This window comes from Jaculus jaculus, chromosome 8, assembly GCF_020740685.1.
Source record: "Jaculus jaculus isolate mJacJac1 chromosome 8, mJacJac1.mat.Y.cur, whole genome shotgun sequence".
NCBI classification, from domain to species: domain Eukaryota; kingdom Metazoa; phylum Chordata; class Mammalia; order Rodentia; family Dipodidae; genus Jaculus; species Jaculus jaculus.
The window spans coordinates 73,257,215-73,282,407 of NC_059109.1; the positions used below are offsets into that span (position 1 = coordinate 73,257,215).

Below are 25,193 nucleotides of genomic sequence, written 5' to 3' on the forward strand. Positions count from 1 at the left end.
TGCCCCGTGAAAGACTCTGCCTCGGGCTGGAGAGATGGCTTAGCAGTTAAGCGCTTGCCTGTGAAGCCTAAGGACTCCAGTTCTAGGCTCGATTCCCCAGGACCCACATTAGCCAGATGCACAAGGGGTGCACACATCTGGAGTTCGTTTGCAGTGGCTGGAGGCCCTGGCACACCCATTCTCTATCTGCCTATTTCTCTCTCTGTCGCTCTCATCTCAAATAAATAAATAAATAAACAAAAAGAAAAAAGAAAGAAAGACTCTGCCTCTCTCGGTTTTTTCAAGGTGGGGTCTTACTCTAGCCCAGGCTAACCTAAAATTCACTATGTAGTCTCAGGGTGCCCTTGAACTCACAGGAATCCTCCTACCTCTGCCTCCCAAGTGCTGGGATTAAAGGCATATTCTATACCCAGATTTTTTTTAAAAAAATTTTTTTTAAGGCTCTGCCTTTTGATACATGGGGTCCTGGTATATGAGAACATAATCCAGCAGGCTGACCCAATGTCAGAAACACTACTATGCTAATAGCATGACACTGTATGTATGTAAAAACTAGAGTGAATGGGCTGAAGAGATGGCTTAGTGGTTAAGGCATATGCCTGTGAAGCCTAAGGACCCAGGTTCAATTCTCCAGGTCCCACGTAAGCCAGATGCACAAGGTAGCATATGCATCTGGAGTTTGTTTGCAGTGGCTGTAGGCCCTGGCATGCCCATTCTCACACACATTCTCTCCTCTCTCTGTCTTAAATAAATAAATAAAATAGATAAATCAAATGTTTTTTTAAAAAAAAAACTAGAGAGAAGAGGATGTTCAGAAGTGAAACTAATATCAGAATGATTCTGCCTATAAATCCTACTCTATAAGTACCAAGGATTAGGATCTCTGTTTTCCTTGGAGCCACTGATTTAGGGGAATTCTAGAGTTTACTTGTGACTATTAAGAGGAGCCTCAGTTAGCACTTGACAGTAATTATCATGTTGAGTGTTTACTGTGTTGTTTTTTTCCAAAGCTACTTGTAGGTACTCTATAATTATGCTAAGTTCTCTAAAGAAAGGTAGAACAAGCCGAGTGTGGTGGCACACACCTTAAATCCCAGCATTTGGGAGGCAGAGGTAGAAGTATTGCCCTGAGTTCAAGGCCACACTGAGATTACATAGTAAATTTGGGGTCAGCCTGAGCTTGAGTGAAACCCTACCTTGGAAATAAAAAAAAAAGAGAGAGAGAAAGAAAGGTAGGACATAATGGGGTTGCATTCCTGTTAGAGGAGGAAGCTGTATTCCAGCTCTATTTCCTGACTAGGAAGAACTAAGGCAGCATAACAGGGACACTGTTACCTCCAACCCACTGGCCTGCATAGTTGCTAGCTGCCCATCTGGCCAGTAAGAATGTACACATGTCCCTAGTTATTTCTTTTTTTTTTTTTTTTTTTGTTACTTTTATTTATTTGAGAGTGACAGACACAGAGAGAAAGACAGATACAGGGAGAGAGAGAGAATGGGCGCGCCAGGGCTTCCAGCCACTGCAAATGAACTCCAGATGCGTGCACCCCCTTGTGCATCTGGCTAACGTGGGTCCTGGGGAATCAAGCCTTGAACCGGGGCCTTTAGGCTTCACAGGCAAGCACTTAACCGCTAAGCCATCTCTCCAGCCCATCCCTAGTTATTTCTAAGACAGTGCTTTGTAGGTAAGGCTCTGAAGTTTGCTAACATTGGCTTCCTTTTGCTTAGCTCATCCTTTTGCCTCTTCTGTGGAACTGCTGCAGGTACAGATATCAATAACAGAAGGGAGTGAAAGACATGTCTAAGAGCCTTAGTTCTGCCCAGGATTCCTGAAGGGGTATGTGAGGATAATCTTCAGATTGTAGGAGTAAAGGGCTTGTTTGTTAGCTGTTCCCAGTGAATGCTAAGGTTTGTGTGGAGTATGTTCTTGTCTTGGAGGCAGAATCATTTCAGCAAAGCAAACTTTGGCCCTTAACAAGGTTTTCCCATCTCTGACACAGTGTCCCAGGAAGATGCTCTGATTGTCTCACATCTAGGACAGTTAGCCCAGGCAGTGCTCTGACTGCTGCCAGGTAAGCATGGCTTAATAGGTGCTTTAAAATGCAGTCACAACATGTCTGTTGTGTCTTATCACATTGTGGACCTGTTCCCTCCATGCAGAGTGCCATGAGAGTCCTGGCAGTATGTCATATGCCTTCTTCAAAGGCATTTTTTTATTGGTTCTGGGGTGTAACTCAATGGTAAAATACTGGCCTAGCATTCACCAGAGTTTGGGCTCTAGAATTAGGAAGGAAAAGAGGGGGGGAAGACTTTTTTTTTCTTTTTTTTTTTTTTGTGTGTGTGTGCTAGAGTAGCATTTTACACACATCATGTGTATCTAAGGCCTGAGATTGTGAGTTCTCACAAGTTAACAGGTAGTATGGGTAGGCTGTTCTCTAACAGGCTTTGAATATAGGGTCACTGGAGCAGAGCCCCACTTTCTTTTAATAGTTTTAATTTATTTATTTGGATGAGAAAGAGGCAGATAGAGAATGGGCCTCTAGCCACTGCAAACAAACTCCAAATGCATGTGCCACATTGTGCATCTGGCTTTATGTGGGTACTGGGGAATCAAACCTGGAGCCTTTGGCTTTGCCAGCAAGCACGTTAACTACTAAGCTGTTTCTCCAGGCCCCCACTTTCTTTTATGTAGCATCTGTAGCTGCTTTTCTGCTGTAAAAATATTGCTTAGGACTGGAGAGATGGCGTAATGGTTAAGGCACTTGCCTGCAAAGCCTACGGACCCAAGTTTGATTTGCCAGGACCCACATAAGCCAGATACACATGGTGGCGCATGCATCTGGAGCTCTTTGCAGTGTCTAGAGGCCCTGGTGCGCCCATTCTCTCCCTGTCTCTGTCTGTCTGTCTGCCTCTCTCTCTCTCTCTCTCTCTCTCTCTCTCTCTCTCTCTCTCTCTCTCCCTCCCTCCCTCCCTCCTTCCCTCCCTCTCCTTCTCTGTAATAAATAATCAGAAAAAAATTTTTTTAAATATTGCTTAGAATCTGCAACAGACACTTGACCCACAAAGCTGAAGGTGTTTCCTCTTTGGCTATTCTAGAAAAAGCTTATAGCTACCTAGTCAAAAGCATCCCTGCTCCTTACCTTGTCTTTATGCTTTTATTTTATTATTTTATTTATAAATAAATATATATATACATATATATACACACACACATATATGTATTTATGTGTGTATGTGTGTGTATATATATATATATGTATGTATGTATACACATATATACACACATATACATACATACATACATACATACATTGGGGGGGGTTCAAGGTAGGGTCTCGCTCTAGCCCAGGCTGACCTGGAATTCACTATGTATTCTCTTGGTGGCCTCGAACTCTCAGCAATCCCCCTACCTCTGCCTCTTGAGGGCTGAGATTAAAGATGTGTGCCACCACGCCAAGCGTCTTTATGCTTTTAAATAACAAGGAGGGAGGTGTGGTGATGTGTCCTACCCATCCACCTGTGTCTGATTTGGGGATTTCTCTTAGGAAATACCACTGGGCACAGGCCTGGTACCCTTAGGCCATCTCTTTGCAATTCTCCCCTGTAGGTGGAGCACTTGCAGCATGAGACAGCCTCCCTGAAAAAGCAGACACAGAAGGTAAAGGAGCAGTTTCTTCAGCAAAAGGTAAGAGAAATGAGTTTTTCATCTGTTAAAAAAAAAATAAAACTGCCAGGCATGGTGGTGCATGCCTTTAATCCCAGAACTTGGGAGGCAAAGGTAGGAAGATTGCCATGAGTTCAAGGTCACCCTGAAACTAGATAGTGAATTCCAGAACAGCCTGGGCTAGAGTGAGACCCTACCTTAGAAAATAAAATAAAATAAGTAAAAACTCAAACAAAACCCTGAGCAGTCTGTGTGCTTCAGTAGAACTAAATCTGTTAGGAAGAAGAAAGTATCCAAGTCCTTTTTATCCATTTTAAAGGTATTTCACTGGTTCTACCATATTTCTTCCCTCTCCCATCAGTCTGAGGTTAGCATACCCTTCCAATGAGATAGGGTCTGTAATCCTCCAAGTCCACATGTATGGAACCTGTTGTCACAATACCCTGTTGCCAGCACACTCCCATGAGCTGTGTGTATTGTCACCACCATGCTGGTAAAGTGTCTAAAAAGATTACACTATGATACAACATTAAAACAAGTTTACTTGTATCCCAAAGGTGATGTGAGAAACCTATGTCTCTTAGTGGAGGAACGGGTCTGATTCCACACTTTTTTTTTTTGGTTTTTCAAGGATGGGTCTCACTCTAGCCCAGGCTGACCTAGAATTCACTATGTAGTTGTCACAGGGTGGCCTTGAACTCACAGCGATCTCCTACCTCGGCCTCCCAAGTGCTGGGATTAAAGGTGTGCACCACCATGCCCAGCTGATTCTATACTTTCTTGCAAATCATCATTTGGACACTTCGTGAGACTTGAAAGAGGAAGACCCCCCTCAAAGCAGGGTTGTAAGTGTTACTTCAGCTGGGTGTAGTGGCATACGCCTTTAATCTCAGTACTAGGGAGGCAGAGGTAGGAGGAACACCATGAGTTAGAAGCCAGCCCGAGACTACATAGTGAGTTCCAGGTAAGCCTGGGCTACAACAATACCCTACCTCAAACAAACAAAAGTGTTGTTTTAGTTTACTACTGAGATACATGTAAGGGATTACCTGTCAGAAGCCAGCAGCTTAACTAAAGGAAGATGACCTTTCCAGATTACTCAGAAGAGACAAGGTATCCTAGAAGTTAGTGGGATGCTCTGAACAATGCCTTTACTAGGACATGGTTTGTAGTCACAATATGTGATCAAGACCCAGAAATGCTGTCAGCATGGCTAGTGCAACTCAATAGGTGGCATCTTAGGTTTGATAACGTTCATTGTCTTTAGTGCAAAAAAATTGTGTCTTAGGGCTGGAGATGTAGCATAGTGGTAAATTACTTGACTAATATGTGCAAGGTCCTGGGTTTTATCCCTAGTATTGGGGGGATGGGAATTAAACCTTAAATAGATGGTAAACATTTTTATTTAAGCCACCTTGTTCCATGGGGAAGACCTCACCTAGGCACTGACTTATGGCTTGTGTGTTGTCTGGCAGGTCATGGTGGAAGCCTACCGACGGGATGCTACTTCTAAAGACCAGCTTATTAGTGAGCTAAAAACCACAAAGAAGCGGCTGGACTCTGAGATGAAGGAATTGAGACAGGAGCTTATCAAGCTGCAAGGAGATAAGAAGACTGTGGCGGCAGAGCACTCACGCTTACAGAAGGAAGTGTCCTTGGTTCATCAGCACATGGCAGATCTTGAGGGGCATCTTCAGTCTGTGCAGAAGGAACGAGATGAAATGGAGACTCACCTGCAGGTCTGTGGAATAAACTGAACAGATTCTGTTGAGTTGTGGAGGTTCAGCCAAATGTGTGTGGGCTTCTGTGTACAGGGTGGGACAGGTATCACTAGCCAAGAGAGGCTTTTAAAGAGTCTATATTGAGGCAGTCGTGGAGCTAATGTCCTACTAGGTAAGATAAGCAAGTAAGTCCAGGCTGTGGTGCTATGTGAAAGGAACAAAGAAGGGTGACCACCTGGACATGCCACCCTTGTGACAGGCAACATTTAAACTAAGAACGCTTTGAGCACTGAGAAAAAAATCCATGAAAGAGTACTCTTTGGAGATCCTGAATTCAGGCTGGGTACAGGAGGTAAGGGGAGCACATAGTTAGCCATGCCACCCAGACAGCTTAGCTTAGCCATCTAATGGTATAGGGGAACCATGAATAGCTGGCAGTAAAAGGAGTGTGGAGATGGAGACCTCAGTCTAGATAACCAGACAGGTGTCCCAGCTGAGAAACATTTTCTGGGCTGAGGAATTTAGAAAATTGGCAGGCACGATGCTAGATTAAAGACAGAGGCCAGTCGTGGTAGCACATGACTTTAATCCCAGCACAATGGAGGCAGAGGTAAAAGGATCTCCATGAGTTTGAGGCCAGCCTGGAACTGCAGAGTGAGTTCCAGGTCAGCCTGGGCTAGAGTGAGACCCTACTTTAAACAGAAAAGACCTCATTTTGCATATGACACACTGGAAGTCCCCAAGAGGACCAGGCAAAATCCAGGTAAACAGGCTGTGTTTCCTGCAAGGGTGTTCAGGTGCTCACCCATGAATGCCTTCTATCTTCCTTTCACATGGCATCCCAGCCTGAACTTGCTTATCTTCTTTACTAGGACAGTAGCTTCAGGAGGGCATTTGGTACTCTGAACACAGTGGCCAAAGCTGCTTTTGACCTCTACAAAGTGTTGTTTATCAGAGGCAAACGTTGTAGTGAGCGGCTCTGCACTTATCACACATGCTTTCTTCCTTTTGAAGTCTTTGCAGTTTGACAAAGAGCAGATGGTGGCTCTAACCGAGGCCAATGAGGCACTAAAGAAACAAATAGAGGAGCTGCAGCAAGAGGCCAAGAAGTAAGTCTGCATAGCATGCACTTACCTGTGAGGGGCACCAGCTCTGTTGAGGGCAAGAAAGCCTGTTCTTCAGGAGCTCTCAGGCAGTCCTTGGTATGGCTGTGCTCCCCACTTGCCCTTGCTGAGAAAGAACTCAAGGGCCCATGAAAAAGTATCCTGGAGCATAAGCTCCAAATTTGAAGTTGTGATTTGGCAACTACATTTTGTACAACATAATGCTAATTTATAAAGTGACTTGCTAAAGCATCTTTTAACAAAAACTCCACCCTCCCCTACCTACAACTGCTTGGGATCAAACTTAGGGCCTTCAGCTTGCTAAGCTTCACTACTGAGCTATATATACAGCCTTGAGTCAGTTTGAATTTTTTTTTTCTTTTTGAGGTAGGGTTTTGCTTTAGCCCAGGCTGACATGGAATTCACTATGCAGTCTCAGAGTAGCCTCGAACTCATGGCAATCCTCCACCTCTGCCTCCCAAGTGCTGGGATTAAAGGCATGTGCCACCACACCCAGTTTGACTTTTTGTGCCACACACTTGTGGCATCCTCTCACCTCTGTTCCTTCAGTAGATAGTCATCCTACCTAAATACATAGCCTCACCAGTACATGCATATGTAAACCCATGTACATGCAGACAGCCTTTTGAGCCCTTATCTGTATGTTTTTATGTATATGTGTGTGTGTATTTATTTATTTACTTATTTATTTTTGAGACAAGGTTCTGTTTTGTAGCCCAGATTTGTTTCAAACTTGTGATTCTACTGCCTCAGCTTCCCAAGTGCTTGGATTACAGGTTGTGTGTCATTACTCCCATCCTTTGGGGACTGGGGAGGAGTTTTTTGTTGTTGTTGTTATTGTTTATTTTGGGTTTTTTTGTCAGAATCTTGCTACGTAGCCCAGTTTGACCTAGAACTCACTCTGTAGTCCAGGCTGGCCTTGAACTCCAAAGATCCTCGGCCTCAGTGCTGGGATTAAAGGCATGAGCCACCACACTTGGCCTTTTGGGGACTTCTTTACTACATGGTATATCCTGTGCTGCTTCTCTTTTATGAAGTGGTGATGTCTGCATAAATTTGATGGCTGAATTTGTTGATGCCCATCAGGAAGAATGTTGAGCACACTTCTATTGGTTGGAGTGTAGTGAGAGTTTCTCTGTCCTCACACAGATTCTTTTAACATTTTTAGAGACAAATCTCACTATAACCTGTATCCTAGACTGTTTTGGAATTTACTGTGTAGCCTTAGCTAGCCTCTCAACATTTGGTAAAATTCTCCTGTCTCAGCCTGTCAAATACTGGGATTGTAAGTATGCCCTGCCACACCCAATGCAAGATAATATTTTTTCTGAATTTTACTATTTTTTTGCATGTGTATATATGGTGTGCATGCATGTGTGTATGTGTGTGGGCACATGTGTGTGCATGCATGTGAGGGGAACAGAGATCAACATTTGGATCTCTTTTTTCTATTGCTTTCCACATTTCTTTTTCAAGATAGGGTCTCTTACTGAATCAGAAGCTCACCAATTCATCTAGTCAAGCTAGCAAGCTGTAGAGATCCTCCATCTCACCTCCCCATCTCTGGAATTCCAGGCACAAACCACCATGCATGGCTTTTACACACAAACTAGGGATTTGAACTGATATTCTTGTGCTCCCATGGCAAGCACTATCTAAGATGAGCCATCTCCCCAGTCCACGGGATTATTTTTAAAACTATTCCAAAAGGGGCTGGGGAGAAAGCTCAGTTGATAAAGTGCTTGTTTTGCAATTTTGAGAACCTGAATTTGTTCCTCAGTACCTACATAATAATGCTGGATATGGTGGCATGTGCCTATAATCCCAATGCTGAGGATGTAGAGAAAGAAGGATCCCCGAGGCTCACTGACTAGCCAGTCTAACCTAACTGGTGAGCTCCAAGCCAACAAGAGATCCTACCCCCAACCTCCCTCTGCCAAAGAAAAAGTGGATGGCTGGGAATGGTGGCACATGCCTTTTATCTCAGCACTCAGGAGGCAGAGGTAGGAGGATTGCTGTGAGTTCAAGGCCAGCCTAAGATTACATTGTGAATTCCAAGCCTAGTGGACTAGGGACCCTACTCTGAAAAACCAAAAAAAATGAATGTCTTTCCTAAGGATAATATTTGAGTGTGTCCTTTGACTTCCACACATGCATATACACACATGCATTCCACACACACATGCAAACAGAAAAATAAATAAATTACTGCAAGGGTAGGGCAGGTCTGATTGTGGATATGACTCAACGTATTCACAGTGTTCTTCCTGGCTGTGCAGGACTTTTAACACTGGCATCTCTTCCCCTTCAGTAGCTACTTAGGGTAGGAACACATTTGCCCATCCTCCTGCAGGGCAGTCAGGATCTGGGCAGAGACAAGATAAGGTTGAGCTGAGACAGTCTATCCAGAGTCTAGGGTCCAAGCCTAGAGTCTTGGTGTCACAGGCCAGGGAACTAATTCGTTGTACTGAGTGGTTAACTCAGCTTTGTTCTCTTTGTCACCCCATTCACATCCCAGGGCCATCACAGAACAGAAGCAGAAGATGAAGCGGCTTGGCTCAGATCTGACCAGTGCTCAGAAGGAGATGAAGACTAAACACAAGGCCTATGAGAATGCTGTGAGCATCCTTAGCCGCCGCCTGCAGGAAGCTCTGACTGACAAGGAGGCTGCAGATATGGAGCTGAGCCAGCTTAGAGCTCAGAGTACTGGCAGTGGCAGTGACCCCATTCTACATGTAGGTAAACACCATATTTCTCCCTGTAGGAAAGGCCATCCTATCAACGCTTCTCCCTCTAAAATTCTTTCAAATTTATTTATTTAATTTTTGGTTCAGATTAAACCCAGTCCTCACATATGTTAGGCCCTGAACTATAATTTCAGCCTCACTTTTACTTTGAAGTAGTGTCTTACTATGTCGCCCAGGTTGGTCTTGAATTTGTAACCCTATTGTGTTAGCTTACAAAGTAGCTGGGATTACAAGCATATAGCACCATACATGGTTTCAGTAGACCTTTGTGACACATAGCATCTCATCGTCCCCTCATAAATTTAAGGTGGGAATCTTTTTTTCCTCCCCTGATTTATGATCTCACTGTAGCTCAGGCTGACCTCAAACTCACAGCAATCCTCCTGCCTCTTGTCTCCTAAGTGCTGGGATTAAAGTCATCTGCCGTCACGTCTGGCCTGTTTTTTTGTTTGCTTGGTTGGTTTTGTTTTGTTTTAATTTTTTTCAAATACTTTATTTATATGAAAGAGAGAGAAAAAAGCAGAGAGAGAGAGAATGGGTACACCAGGGCCTCCAGCCTCTGCAAAGGAACTTTAAATGCATGCACCACCTTGTGCATCTGGTTTTACATGGATCCTGGGGAATTGGACCTAGGTCCTTTGGCTTTGCAGGCAAGCATCTTAACTGCTAAGCCATCTCTCCATCCCTTCTTTAAGTTTTTTTTTTTTTTTTTTAATTTTTTTTGTTTATTTTTACTTATTTGAGAGTGACACAGAGAGAGAGAAAGACACAGATAGAGAGAATAGGCGCGCCAGGGCCTCCAGCCACTGCAAACCGAACTCCAGATGTGTGCGCCCCCTCGTGCATCTGGCTAACGTGGGTCCTGGAGAATCGAGCCTCGAACCGGGGTCCTCAGGCTTCACAGGCAAGCGCTTAACGGCTAAGCCATCTCTCCAGCCCCTTCTTTTAGTTTTTGAGATAGGGTCTCAATGTGTAACATAGCATGGTGCTTGCTTATCCTATTCAATAAGTACTTTTCCTGCTACTTATAAAGTATTGAAGGGCATCTAGTCAATTGCTTGTTTGCTTCTGGTTGCCTTTTTTTTCCCCCTGAAGTGGGGTCTCTCTAGCCAGGCTGACCTGGAATTCACTCTGTATTCTCAGGGTGGCCTCAAACTCACAGCGATCCTCCTACATCTGCCTCCCAAGTGCTGAGATTAAAGGTGTCCACCACCATGCCCAGCTTCTGGTTGTCATTTTCAATCTTTTGGATTGCCTACTTTGGACAGCAGGTTGTAGAATGCTCTAGAATTTGCAACTGAAAACCATTGTGGCCCCAGGAGCTTAAGCTCTGGTTTAGTTTGTATTGTGTTCAAATAAGGAGATCACTTTGTCATATCGTATGCCCTCTGACCTCATTCACCTGAGAGCAGATAGGGTCTGTTTGGCATGGTGGCTCAAGCCTGTATTTCTAGCACATGGGAAGCTGAGACATGAGGATCAGGATTTCATGTCCAATCTTGGCTACCCAGTGTGTTCTAGTCCAGCTTATACTACATGAGATCCTGTCTCAAACAAACTAACCAGAATAGAACCTCCTGAGCTGGGTATGGTGATCAGTGCTTATAATATGAGCATTTGTGAGGTGGAGACTGTAAGGTTCAGGAGTGACTGAGGACCACAGGAACCACTCTGAGGCAAAGATGGAAGTTTTTATTCAGGGAAAAACATGAGCTGCCAGGACTGACTCTCAAGAGCAGAGCAGTCAGCCTGGGGTTACAGACAGTGAGCTTTATAGTTGGGGGAAGGTGAGGAAGGGAAGGAATTTCTTTGTTGGGGCAGTAAATCTCTGTTCTTTACATTAGCCTTAGGGTGAGTCCAGAAGTAAGTAACCCAGTGAGAGATAAGGGCAGTAAATCTAGACCTGGAGCCTTGTTATGCATGGGAGGTATAATTAGGCTAAACAATTTCTTGAGGAATGTGGATGACTCTTCTGTTGCCTTCCTGCTATAACTCTTTTGTCCTGACCTAACAGAGACAACAAGATCACTAGTTCAAGGTCAACCTGGGCTCTAGGAGATCTTCTGTCAAAAATAAAACAACTGGGCTGGAAGGATGGCTTAGCGGTTAAGACACTTGCCTGCAAAGCCAAAGGACCCAGGTTGGATTCCCCAGGACCTACATAAGTCAGATGCACAAGGTGGTGCATGCGTCTGGAGTTTGTTTATAGTGGCTAGAGGCCCTGGTATGCCCATTGTCTCTGTCTCTGTCTCTCCCAAATAAATAAAAATAATTTTCTTTCTTAAAGAAGAGGTTTTTTCTTCTTTTTCTTTTAATATTTTATTTTTATTTATTTATTTGACAGAAAGAAAGGGGGGAGAGAGAGAGAGAATGAGCGTGCCAAGGGCCTCCAGTCACTGCAAACAAAATCCAGACTCATATGCCACCTTGTGCATCTGGCTAATGTGGATCCTGGGGAACTGAACTGGATACTTAACCAGTAAGCCATCTCTCTAGCCCAATTAAAAAAAAAATTTTAAAATAAGCCAAGCGTGTTAGCACACGCCTTTAATCCCAGCACTTGGAAGGCTGAGGTTAAAGGCCACCCTGAGACTACATGGTGAATTCTAGGTCAGTCTGGGCTAGAGAGAGACCCTACCTCAAAAAACCAAAAATAATAAGATAAAGAAATAAAAATAAAACAACTGAATGTAGTTAGTCATATGTCCACACAGCTTTATATTTCAGTGATACTTTAGGAGTTGAGAAAGGCAAGGGTCAATGACTAAACATGATTTCCATCTTTATTATTAGGAGAAAATTCGGGCCTTAGAAGTAGAGCTGCGGAACATTGGCCAGAGCAAGATGCTACTAGAGAAGGAGCTGCAAGAGGTGATAGCAATGACCAGCCAGGAGCTGGAGGAGTCCCGAGAAAAGGTGCTAGAGTTGGAGGATGAGGTAATACTTGCATTTCCAGGCAGAGTTGCACTCTGCTCATCATTGTCTCAGCACTGGATCACCTTCTGATTGTTGGTAGAACAGACTATTACCAGTGCTCTAGCAAGGATAACAATAGTGATCATCTTTTACAGTTATAAAATGGTCACAGGGATTCATACTCCAACCTTTTCCTAGTTAGAATGCTTTAGTTGCAAATAAGAAACCCAACACAAAGAACTCAAAACCTAGAGACCTTTGGAGGTGGCTCTAGCTGTACCAATTGAAGCTTAGCACAGAAACTAAGGGCTCTTGCAAGTGACCCCTTCGGGGATGTGTTGTTTCATTCAGATGTCTTGTTTTGTCCTTAATTTGGTGTTAACTGAGATCAGCCAAACTGTACTTCCACTTTTCAGTGGTTTGACCTAGGCCAGAGGTAGTCCCTAGACCAGTTTCTCTGAAAGCCTATGGACCATGGAGAACACCTCCACTGTTGCAGCCTCTCAAGTCACAAGTCAAGGGCAGCTTGTTCTATCCTCAGTATGTACAGTTTCTTGTTAAAAACTTCTCACTTGTTTCAGTTGAGTGGGATAAATAATTTCCATCCAGCAAAGTATGGAATTTTTTGTTTGTTTTTTTTTTAATAGAGGATCTCTTATAGCCCACATTGGCCTTAAGCTTCTGATACATCTGCCTCTACATGTCAAGTGCTGGAATTATAAGAATGTGCCATCACACTTGGTCACAGAATGGAATTTGACAGATACTTTGTTGTGTTTCAGCTTCAAGAATCCAGAGGCTTCAGAAAGAAAATAAAGCGCCTTGAAGAGTCTAATAAGAAGCTGGCTCTAGAGTTAGAACATGAGAGAGGGAAGCTCACTGGTCTTGGGCAGTCCAATGCTGCTCTTCGGGAGCACAATAGCATCCTGGAGACTGCACTGGCAAAGAGGGAGGCTGATCTGGTGCAACTGAATCTCCAGGTGCTTAGACCCATTTCCCAGGAGCAGAGTAAGAGTTCTGTGGGCCATGTGCATTCTCCATATCTCAACACCTGAAGTCATCTAGCTACTTTCTTGGGAATACTGTACCCTACTTAAAAGGAAACAGAGGCTCAGAGGAACCTGACCAGTGCCAAGATTGTATACTCCAACCATAGGGTAGAGCTGCGTAAATCTGAGTTGTTTTTTTCTGTGTTTTTTTTTTTGGGGGGGGGGGGCTAGGCTTTACAGGGAAGGGCTTCACTCTAGCTCAGGCTGACCTGGAATTCACTATGTAGTCTCAGTGGGGCCTCAAATTTGTGGCAATCCTCCTACCTCTGCCTCCCAAATGCTGGGATTAAAGGCATGCACCGCCATGCCCAAATAATCTGGGGTCATTATACCAGGTTCATTAATCCCTTTTGCATGTTGGGCTCCTGCTGAGGAAGGTAAGACTCCTTCAGTTCTGGACAGCAACCTGTGCAGTAGACACTTGCCTAACATTCCCATGTGATTCAGAACTTGGTTCAAACCTCACTCAGGGTTTCACTGCATACCCTGTTCTTGGCAGTCCATCACCTTCAGCTACCTAGTTCACAGATCCTATTTTTAAAGTGATTTATTTATTTAAGAGAGATTAAAAAAAAAAAAAAGAGGCAGAAAGAGAGACTAGGTGCATCAGGACCTCCAGCCAGTGCAAACAAACTCCAGATGCATGTGCCACCTTGTGCATCTGGCTTATATGGGTCCTCGGGAATTGAATCTGAGTCCTTTGGCTTTGCAGGCAAGCACCTTAACAGCTGAGCCATCTCTCCACCCCCAGACCCTATTTTTAGATGACTAGGATCTGTTATATAGACTGGGCAGCAGCTGGGCACTTCAGGAACAGCGTAAGAATGATAGCCTGAGGACCATGTCACACTTCTCCATAGCCTGTTCCCTCTCCTGTAATTCATAGTGATTTGTATCATCCTGCCATACTCCCTGTTGTTTTGTGTCTCTATACATGTTTGAAACTGATCTTATTCCTCACCCTTTTACAATGTGATCTAGGTACAGGCCGTTTTGCAACGCAAAGAAGAGGAGGATCGCCAGATGAAGCAGCTTGTCTGTGCCTTACAAGCCTCGCTGGAGAAAGAAAAAGTGGAAGTAAACAGCCTTAAGGAGCAGGTGTGTGGCCAGCTTTTAGCCAGTTCCAAATTTCTAGAGCCTTTTGAAAGATATTTCAGTGGGCGCCCTTCGAAGATATGTGAGTTTCCTTTTCAGGACTGGGTTGTGGAAACAAAACAGCAGAGGGCTTTGGCATTGCTCCTCTTAGAAAGTAGCATCAGGTTGGAGAGATGGCTTAGTGATTAAGGTGTTTGCCTGCAAAGGCAAAGGATGCCGGTTCTGTTCTCCAGGACCCACATAAGCCAAATGCACAAGGAGGGGCGTGCATCTGGAGTTTGTTTGCAGTAGCTAAAGACCCTGGCACACCCATATTCATATTCTCATTTTCTCTCTCTCCCTCTCTCTCTCCTTCCCCCCACCCCACCCTTTTTCTTTTTTCAAATTTTCAAGGTAGGGTCTCACTCTAGCCCAGGCTGACCTGGAATTCACTGTAGCTTCAGGCTGGCCTCAAACTCACGGCGATCCTCCTACCTCTGCCTCCCGAGTGCTGGGATTAAAGGCGTACACCACCACACCCAGCTGTCTCTCTGTACTTCTTTCTCTCTCTCAAATAAATAAATAAAATATATTTAAAAAATAAAAAGAGGGCTGAGGAGATGGCTTAGCAGTTAAGCGCTTGCCTGTGAAGCCTAAGGACCCCGGTTTGAGGCTCAATTCCCCAGGACCCACGTTAGCCAGATGCACAAGGGGGTGCACATGTCTGAGTTCATTTGCAGTGGCTGGAAGCCCTGGTGCATCCATTCTCTCTTTATCTCTGCCTGTTTCTCTCTCTGTCTGTTGATTAAAAAAAAATAAAATAAAAAGAAAGTAGCATCAGATTAAAGGGAGGGGCAGACTAAGCCACCTGTATATACACATGTTAGTGTTTTCTAGGAAAAGATGTCCTCTGTAATGTTTCCAAAGCTCATGTCCTATTTTTGTTAAGAAAAAGACAAGTGCCAGGTGTGGTAAAGCACACCTTTAATCCCAGCACTTGGAAGGCAAAGGTAGGAAGATTGCCATGAGTTTGCGGCCAACCTGAGACTACGCAGTAAATTCCAGGTCAGCCTGCGCTAGAGTGAGACCCTACCTTGAAAAAAGAAAGAAAGATGGCTCTGGAGCTAGGGAGATGACTCACTGGATAAAGCATTTGCCATGTAACTCTTAGTACCTGAGTTTGGATTCCCAGAGCCCACATAAAAGCTGGAAACTGTATCAGTCTTCTGTAATCCAAGTGCACCTAAGGTAAGAAAAAAGACAGATCCAGGCATGGTGGCACACATCTTTCGTCCCAGCACTCTGGAGGCATAAGTAGGAGGATTGCTGTGAGTTCAAGACCACCCTGAGACTACATAGTGAATTCCAGGTCAGCCTGGGCTAGAGAGATACCCTACCTCAAAAAAAAAAGGGGGGGGGGGCAAAGCAGAGACAAAGATAGGAGAACTTCCCAAAGCTCTCGCATGGAATGGTGAACAAGAAGAAATCCCACCACAAATAGGAAGGCAAGAACCAGCCCCAAAAGTTGTACTCTGACCTCTACACCATATTTAAATATATATATATGTTATGTTATTTACTTATTTATTTGAGAGAAAGAGTGGGCACGCCAGGGCCTCTAGCCACTGCAAATGAACTCCAGGCACATGCAACTACCTTGTGCATCTGGTTTATGTGGGTAATCAAACCTGGGTCCTCAGGCTTAACATCAAAAACCTAACTGCTAAGCCTTTTAAAAAAATAAAATTAAGAAAAAGGTAGCCAAGCTTTTTAAAAAATATCTTCATTTTATTTGAGAGAGAAACAGAGAGAGAATAGGCATGCAAGGCCTCCTCCCACTGCAGATGAACTCCAAATGGATCTGGCATTACATGAGTACTAGCAAGTAGAACCTGGGCTGGCAGGCTTCTCAAGCAAGCTCCTTAACCACTGAGCCATCTCCCCAGTAATGGTGCATGCTTTTAATCCCAGTTTGGAGAGCTGAGGTAAGAGAATCACTGCAAGCTTAAAGCCAGCCTGGGCTAAAGTGAGACCCTACCTCAAAAAGGGAAGGGGGTCTGAGAGATAGATTAGCAGTTAAGGAGCTTGCCTGCAAAGCCTAAGGACTCTGGTTTGATTCCTCTTACCCATGTAAGCCAGATGCACAAGGTGTCATGTGTGTCACTTAGTATGTACTTACGACTTCTTTTATACTGAGTGGATCTCTTAGCCAATCAGAAAGCTATTGATTCTCACAAAGGGTGAATGCCACTATTAACATGGGTGTGTACGTCATGTCAGGCTGGTTGCTTTTGAACAGCAGTGTCCTCTGCTTGTTCACAACGTTATTGGCCACTTTCCCCTAGGAGCTCATGTAGTGCTTTCTGGTACTATATGGGCACACCATCTGGGAGCTGGTTCCCTTCTAAATTCCAGCTTGATATCTTGGTGTTCTGTATCAGCAGCATGTGGTGTCTTCAGCAGTGGGGTCTTACCTTTTACCTCAGGCAGGTAATCAAGTGCTTTGACAGAAGGCTGTCTTGTTTTGAGGGCCTCTCTTGATCAACAGCTCAATGTGGCTAGCAACTGAAAATCAGTATTTAAAAAAAAAAAAAAAAAAGTTTGGCCAGGCATGGTGGCATACACCTTTGATCCCAGTACTGGGAGACAGAGGTAGGAGGATCACCTTGAGTTTGAGGCTGGCCTAAGACTACATACTGAATTCCAGGTTAGCCTGAGCTAGAGTGAGGCCCTACCTTCAAAAAACAAAAAACTTCCGAACTTTTTTTCAAGGTAGGGTCCAGACTGACCTGGAATTCACTATGTACTCTCAGGGTGGACCCAAACTCACTGTGGTCCTCCTACCTCTGCCTCCCAAGTGCTGGGATTAAAGATGAGCATACCATACCAAACTTTGTTGTTGTTTCTTTTGTGTCACTTTTGGTTTTTCAAGGCAGGTCTTTTGCTCTAGCCCAAGCTGACCTGGAATTCACTATGTAGTCTCAGGGTGGCCTCAAACTCACCATGGCCCTCCTGCCTCTGCCTCCAGAATGTTGGGATTAAAAGCATGTCTACCACGCCTGGCAAAACTTTGTGTTTTTTTGTTTGTTTTTTAAAATATTTTTATTTTTATTTACTTATTTAAGTGATAGAAAGGGGGGATGAGAAGGGTAGGAGGGAGAGGGAGAAACAATGTGCCAGGGCCTTTAAGTGATAGAAAGGGGGGATGAGAAGGGAGGGAGGGAGAGGGAGAAACAATGTGCCAGGGCTTCCATCCACTACAAATAAACTCCAGACATATGTGCCCTGTTGTGCATCTGGCTTACATGGGTCCTGGGGAATTGAACCTAGGTTCTGTGGCTTTGCAGGCAAGCCCCTTAACCACTAAGCCATCTCTCCAGTTTTTAAATAAAGTTCTTGGTAAGATAATTACACAAGAAAACTAATTTATTGGAAAAGAATAGAATTTTTTGTACTCTTAAGAATTCCCTTGTCTTGGAAACATTGAGAAAATTGTGTCTGAAAAGTGACTTTCAGATGCGAGGCCAGCCAACATCATAAGTAGAATTATAACTTTATTATAGTTAGGTAGTGTGAAGGAAAAGTACATTGCTCTCACAATGCAAGAACTATGAATGAACTAAGATAAGCAGGTATACTTGAAGAGTATAAAAACTATTTAGACTAAGAAAATTAATAAATTTACCACATCAGTAGCCCATTGTGTATTGAGCTTATAAAAGGCAAGATACCTTTATCTTTTTTGGGAACATAGTCTTGAGAGGAAAAAGTATAAGAGCATCTGGGAACCTCATGGACTTTGGAGTTTCATTGACACTGGTACTTCATTTGATGTCAAGTTGTTATATATCTCATTTGTGGGTAATGTCCGCTTTCTTCTACTAGGTGGCTACTGCTAGGGCAGAAGCTGGGCACAATCGTCGCCACTTCAAGGCAGCCACACTGGAGCTGAGTGAGGTGAAAAAGGAGCTGCAAGCCAAGCAGCACCTGGTGCAGACGCTGCAGGCCGAGGCCGACGAGCTGCAGTGAGTGCCCCTTGCTTACATAAGGACACCCCACAGCTAGTGATAATGCCTCAGTGACTGTTTACAGCACATTCTGGGTCGTGCTAAGCTCTTAGTGTTTCCTCTCACATTTAATTCATAGTCAGCATGGCAGTAAGTGTCATTTATCTTTTTCTAAATTGCTAGCAGACTTCTGTCTCACAAAGCCTGATTTTAACCCTAATCCCAACCCCTTCTTAGCCTAGTCCTTCCAGGAACAAGAACAGAAAAAGCCCCCATGTGAGTGCTCATCCCTGAGTTGCATACACATGCGTATAAAAGCCTTAGAAAGAAAGCCTCTGCTTTCTATGTGGCCTGGGAGTGTCGCACACACCCTAATCTTAGTTGTGTGAAGAGAGGGTCTCAAAAAGAGGGCAGAGAATTTTCCAAAGTTGGTGGAGATGAAACATTAGAAGCACCCTGTAATATCTATTCATAGCCCATAGTGAAGGGTCAGTCTCACCATAGACCACTTGGGAGGACAAATTGAAAAAATGCTGTCATTTCATTCTTAGCTTTTGTTTTGTTTTGTTTTGTTTTGTTTTTTGGTTTTTCGAGGTAGGATCTCACTCTGGTCCAGGCTGACCTGGAGTTAACTCTGTCATCTCAGGGTGGCCTTGAACTCATGTCAATCCTCCTACCTCTGCCTCCTGAGTGCTGGGATTAAAGGCGTGCGCCACCATGCCTGGCTATGGTTTTTTTTTTTTTTTTAATTCCAGAATTAAAGAGGGAAAACATTCCCAAGAAATAGCAGAGTTCCAGGCAGAGCTGGCAGAGGCTCGGGCCCAGCTCCAGCTCCTACAGAAGCAACTGGATGAACAGCTTAGCCATCAGCCCACAGGGAGCCAAGAGGTAACATTCCTGTTTGCTTAGAAATTATTTTCTTTTAAATGTAGTATTAAAAGGTGTGTGGGTGGAGGGCTGGAGGGCTTAGTGGTTAAGGCACTTGCCTGCAAACCCAAAGGATCCAGGTTCAATTCCCCAGTACCCACGTAAGCCAGCTGCAAAAGGGAGTGCATGCATCTGGAGTTCGTTTGCAGTGGCTAGAGGCCCTGGTGCATCTATTCTTTCTCTCTGCTTGCAAATAAAATAAAATTAGAAAAAAGAAGAAGAAGCTGAGCGTGGTGGCGCACGCCTTTGATCCCAGTACTTGGGAGGCAGAGGTAAGAGGATCACCGTGAGTTCGAGGCCACCCTGAGACTACATAGTGAATTCCAGGTCAGCCTGGGCTAGAATGAGACCCTACCTCAAAAAACCAAAAGAAAAAGAAAAAGAAGAAGAAAAAAAAAAGAGGAAAAAATGTCTAAAAGGTGAAGGAATGGCTTAGTGGTTAAGGCACTTGCCAACAAAGCCAAAAGACCCAGGTCTGATTCCCCAGGACCCATGTAAGCCAGTTGCACAAGGTAGTGCATGTATCTGGAGTTAGTTTGCAGTGGCTGGAGACCCTGGTGTGCCCATTCTCTCCATCCTTCCCTCTCTCTTTCCCTCTCAAATAAATAAATATTAGAAATTCATCACGTTAAAAAAAAAAAAAAAAAGGTGAGGGGCTAGAGAGATGGTTTAGTGGTTAAGGTGCTTGCCTGTAAAGCCTTAAGGATCCAGGTTCAGTTCCCCATTAACCACATAAGCCAGATACACAAGGTAGTACATGCATCTAGAGTTCATGTACAGTGGCAAGAAGCCCTAGAACATCCATTCTCTCTCTCCCTCTCTCTAATAAATAAATAAAAGAAAAAAAAACTTGATAAAAGTAAGCTGGGCATGGAGGTGCAAGTCTTTAATACCAGTACTTGGGAAGCAGAGGTAGGAAGATGACCATGAGTTCGAGGCCACCCTAAGACTACATAGTGAATTCCAGGTCAACCTAGACTAGAGTGAAATTCTACCTCAAAAAAAAAAAAAAAATTAAAATTAATGTTAGCCAGGTGTGGTAACACATGCCTTTAATCCCAGCACTTGAGAGGCAGAGGTAGGAGGATCACCATGAGTTAAAGGCCACCCTGAAACTACATAGTGAGTTCTAGGTCAGCCTGGGCCAGAGTGAGACCCTACCTCAAAAAAACCAACAACAACAACAAAAGTTTAGGGCTAGAGATATGGCTTAGTGGTAAAGGCACTTGCCTGCAAAGCCAAAGGACCCAGCTTCAATTCCCCAGGACCCATGTAAGCCAGATGCACAAGGTGGCACATGTGTCTGCAGTTCATTTGCAACAGCTGGATTCCCTAGTGGGTCCATTCTCATTCATTCTCTCTCTCTTTCTGCATCTTTCTCTCTGTCTGTCTGTCTCTGTCTTTCTCTGCCTTTCTCTCTCTTTCTGCCTTTTCTCTCTCTCAAATAAATAAATAAAAATAATATTTTTTGGCCGAAGACATGGCTTAGTGGTTAAGGTGCTTGCCTGCAAAGCCAAAGGACCCATGTTCGACTCTCCAGACCCCATGTAAGCCAGATGCACAGAAGGTGAGGCAAGCACAAGCTCACACATGCCCACTAGGTGATGCAAGTGTCTAGAGTTCGATTGCAGTGGCTGAGGCCCTGGCATGCCATTTCTCTCTCTCTCCCCCGCCCCCTGTCCTTCTCCCTCCCTCCCCTTCCCTCCCTCTCTCCCTAAAATAAAAAAAGTATATATTTTTAATCTGGGTATGGTGGCAGATGCCACATAAAATCCCAGCATTTGGAAGGCTTAGGATGAATTCAAGACCACCCTGGGACTACTGTGAATTCCCAGTCAGCCTGAGCTAGAGTAAGACCCTATCTTGAAAAACCAAAGTATAAATAAATAAGTAATTTTTTAAAAGAGTAGCAAGTAATATTCTAGATACTTGTTTGTTTTTGTTTTTTGAGGTAAGGTCTCACTCTAAACCAGGCTGACCTGGAATTCACTATGTTGTCTCAGGGTGGACTCCAACTCACAGTGATCCTCCTACCTCTGCCTCCCAAGTACTGGGATTAAAGGCATGCACCACCACTCCCAGCTCTAAATTTTTTGTTTGTTTGTTTGTTTGTTTTTGGATTTTTCTTTTTTCAAAGTTGGATCTCACTGTACCCCGTGCTTATCTGGAACTTACTCTCTAGCCCCAGGCTTGCTTCAAATTCACAGTGATCCTCCTTCCTGAACCTTCTGAGTGTTGGGATTGATGTGGTACCATGCCCAGCTAGATCTTTTTTTTTTTGAGGCAGGGATTCTGAGGTAGGGTCTCACTCTAGCCCAGGCTAACCTGGAACTCATTCTGTAGTCCTAGACTGGCCTTGAACTCACAGTGATCCTCCTATCTCTGCCTCCCAAGTAGTGGGATTAAAAGTGTGCAACACCATGCCCAACTAGGTCTATTTTTTATTTACTTTTGTTTGAGGTTTGTTGTGGAGGTAGGGTCTCTAGCCCAGGCTGACCTGGAATTCACTGTGTAGTCTCAAGGTGGCCTTAAATTCACAGTAGTCCTCCTCCCTCTGCCTCCTGAGTGCTGCGACTAAAGGTATGCGCCACTATGCCTGGTTAGATTTTTTTTCATGGTGGCGTTCTCATTCTAGCCCAGGCTGACCTGGAATTCACTTGGTAGTCTCAGGATGACCTCGAACTCAGGGCGATCCTCTTATCTCTGTCTCCCAAGTGCTGGGATTAAAGGCATACACCACCACACTGGGCTAGATCTATTTTTTTTATTTTTATTTATTTAATTTTTTCTTCTTTTTTCTTTTCTTTTTTAAATTTTTATTCATTTATTTGAGAGTGAGAGAGAGAGAGAGAGGCAGAGAGTGAGGAAGAATGGGCACATTAGGGCCTCCAGACAAATGTGCCTTGTGCATCTGGCTTACATGAGTACTGGGAAATCGAGCCTCGAACTGGGATCCTTAGGCTTCACAGGCAAACTGCTAAGCCATCTCTCCAGCCCATAGATCTATTTTTTTTTAATTTTTATTAGCATTTTCCATGATTATTAAAAAAAATCCCATGTAATTCCCCCCCCCCCATAGATCTATTTTTAGTATAAGATGCCACTTTAAAAATTGTCTTTGTCTCAGGAGGCAGAGGTAAGAGGATTGCTGTGAATCGAGGCCGCCCTGAGACTCTATAGTTAATTCCAGGTCAGCCTGGGCTAGAGTGAGACCCTACTTCAGGGGGGAAAAAAAAAACCTTCAGAAATTGTCTTTGTCATGTGCTTTCTCCCACCTTTAGATGGAAAATCTCAAATGGGAGTTGAATCAGAAAGATCGACAAATCCAATCCTTGAAACAGCAGCTGGACTTAACAGAGCAACAGGGCATGAAGGAACTAGAAGGAACGCAGCAAATGTTGCAGGTACTGATCCTGTCCCTGGGCCCTTGGATATAGTCTCTATCTTCAGGCAACAATCTAAAAGTTAGTGGTTGGCCAGCAGTCCCTGCCTACTGGGCTAAAAGCTTGCCAGGCTGCATGCTGCACATATAACAAGAGTTCACGTTGAATTGTGTATTTATGACAGTGATTAAGAATACACTATCCGGGCTGGAGAGATGGCTTAGCGGTTAAGCGCTTGCCTGTGAAGCCTAAGGACCCCGGTTCGAGGCTCGGTTCCCCAGGTCCCACGTTAGCCAGATGCACAAGGGGGCGCACGCATCTGGAGTTCGCTTGCAGAGGCTGGAAGCCCTGGCGCGCCCATTCTCTCTCTCTCCCTGTATCTGTCTTTCTCTCTGTGTCTGTCACTCTCAAATAAAATAAAATAAAATAAAAACTATTAAAAAGAATACACTATCCCCATTTGAGAATGAGGGTCAGCATGGTCATTGGTCCAGGTCACTCATCTGGATGGGGGAAGAACTGAGGTAAGCCCAAAACTTCCATTCCTCTGCTAAGCTGTGTGCAGTATTTGCCAGTATGTAATTAATTAACTTCTTCACAAAGAATCAGAAATAGTCTTTACTTGTAGACAAATGGCAAAAGTCAGTTAGATTGGTTTATATTGAAATTTACAAATTCTCGAGGGGATGGCTTGGTGATTAAAGACACTTGCTTGCAAAGGCTGCCCGCCTGGGTTCAATTCCCCAGCTACATACATGAACCTGTACTGGCATTTGCTTGCAGTGACAAAAGACCCTGGCACATACACATGTACAAATAAATAAAAATTAGATTCTTGGGCCAGGCATGGTGGCACACGCCTTTAAACCCAGCACTGGGGAGGCAAAGGTAGGAGGATCGCCATGAGTTCAACGCCACCCTGAGACTACATAGTGAATTCCAGGTCAGCCTGGACTAGAGTGAGACTCTACCTTGTTAAAACCAAAAAAAAAAAAAAATATATAGGTTCTTGGGATTGTGGCCATGCAAATACTGCTAATCTAAAAGAGGATCAAGTGCCTGAGTAAAAATGTTAAGGATTCGATTATCACTGTACATTTTACAACCTAGGTGACTAAAAAGGAAATTGCTGAGATGGAAACATAACTAATCCTAAGAAAATCCTCAGAACAGACATGCAAACAGATATCTTAGAAGTATGTTTAAGATTTCTATTTTTGCCAGGCATAGCGGCACATGCTTTTAATCCCAGCACTCGGGAGGCAGAGGTAGGAGGATCACTGAATTTGAGGCCACCCTGAGACTACAGAGTAAATTCCAGGTCAGCCTGGGCTAGAGTGAGATGCTACCTCAAAAAAAAAAAAAAAAAAAAAAAAAGATTTCTATTTTTATTTCTTTGTGAGGAAGTCTCTTATAATCCAGGCTGGTCTCAAACTGGATATATACCCAAGGCTGACCTCTTAATTCCTAATTATTTTGTTTCTGCCTGCTGAATTTTGGGATTATAGGTGTGTGCCACCATGCCTGGTGTGTTTCTTTTTGCTTTTAAAAATATAAATTCACTTTTCCTAGACTATCAAGTCTGAGTTGGAGATGGTACAGGAAGATCTGTCTGCAACCCAGAAAGATAAATTTATGCTTCAAGCTAAAGTGTCTGAACTGAAGAACAGCATGAAGACTCTGCTTCAGCAAAATCAGCAGCTCAAGCTGGACCTCCGTCGTGGTGCAGCCAAGGTGTGATTCAGGCTGCATCCCTTCTGGGTTAGCTGTTTTCCCCATGAGCATTTGTTTGGGCCGGAGATTGTCATTGTTCTTAAGTCATTCATATATGAGTAGATACATTCAACCAACATTGAGTAAGTGCTGTGCAAAATTTAATAAGCATGGAAGATTCTGCTTAGACAGCAGGCCAAAGGACTTTATTTTGGTACCTTTTGCAATAGAATGCTTGCTTCTTTTTGTAAATGCAGATATCATTAATCAAATGAGAGAATGACTTGTGGTTAAACAGCCTTGCTATGCTGCTAGTGGAATATAGTGGCTTCAGAGAGGGTTCGATTGTGATCCTCATGTTGCCATTACCAGTATTGCCTTGTTGTTTCACATACCTTGCAGGTTTTCTATGTACAGTCTACATAAATATTGCCTAGTTTCTTAGGGAGGCTCAGAGTAGTGGTCTATGTCTTGGCATGCTCCCACAAGAGAGCTCTAGTTTAGATGTTCCTCCTATGGGCCTAACTCAGGAGGTTTGTGCTTACCTGTGTGCATTAGAAATAAAGCTGTTGGGGGATGGACATGGTAGCACACACCTTTAATCCCAGCACTTGGGAGGCCTAGGTAGGAGGATTGCCGTGAGTTTGAGGCCACCCTGAGACTACATAGTGAATTCCAAGTCAGCCTGGGCTAGAGTGAGACCCTACCTCGAAAAACCAAAAAAAAGAAAGAAAAAGAAAAAAGAAAGAAATAAAGAAAAGAAAAATAAATAAAGCTGTTGGACTAGCTGAGTACCATTAGGCTGTGCTGACAGACCAAGCAACCACCTTCCTGGTGCCTTATCATGTAGAGGGCTATCTTTCTGAGT

At 43.9% G+C, this 25,193-nt stretch overlaps 1 protein-coding gene across 5 annotated transcripts in view; it reads left to right on the forward strand.

Annotated features, from left to right (window-relative positions):
- The window catches only part of Golga3 (golgin A3), an 83,491-nt gene that overhangs the window by 56,374 nt on the left and 1,924 nt on the right, over positions 1–25,193 (forward strand). For all 5 annotated transcript variants that reach the window (XM_045156170.1, XM_045156172.1, XM_045156169.1 and 2 more), the window contains 11 exons: positions 3,608–3,685; positions 5,140–5,403; positions 6,400–6,494; positions 9,028–9,244; positions 12,050–12,193; positions 12,955–13,152; positions 14,203–14,319; positions 18,181–18,320; positions 19,058–19,190; positions 22,511–22,633; positions 24,185–24,346. In XM_045156170.1, the coding sequence (XP_045012105.1) occupies positions 3,608–3,685; positions 5,140–5,403; positions 6,400–6,494; positions 9,028–9,244; positions 12,050–12,193; positions 12,955–13,152; positions 14,203–14,319; positions 18,181–18,320; positions 19,058–19,190; positions 22,511–22,633; positions 24,185–24,346 (1,671 nt within the window). The remainder of the gene's footprint in view (positions 1–3,607; positions 3,686–5,139; positions 5,404–6,399; positions 6,495–9,027; positions 9,245–12,049; positions 12,194–12,954; positions 13,153–14,202; positions 14,320–18,180; positions 18,321–19,057; positions 19,191–22,510; positions 22,634–24,184; positions 24,347–25,193) is intronic.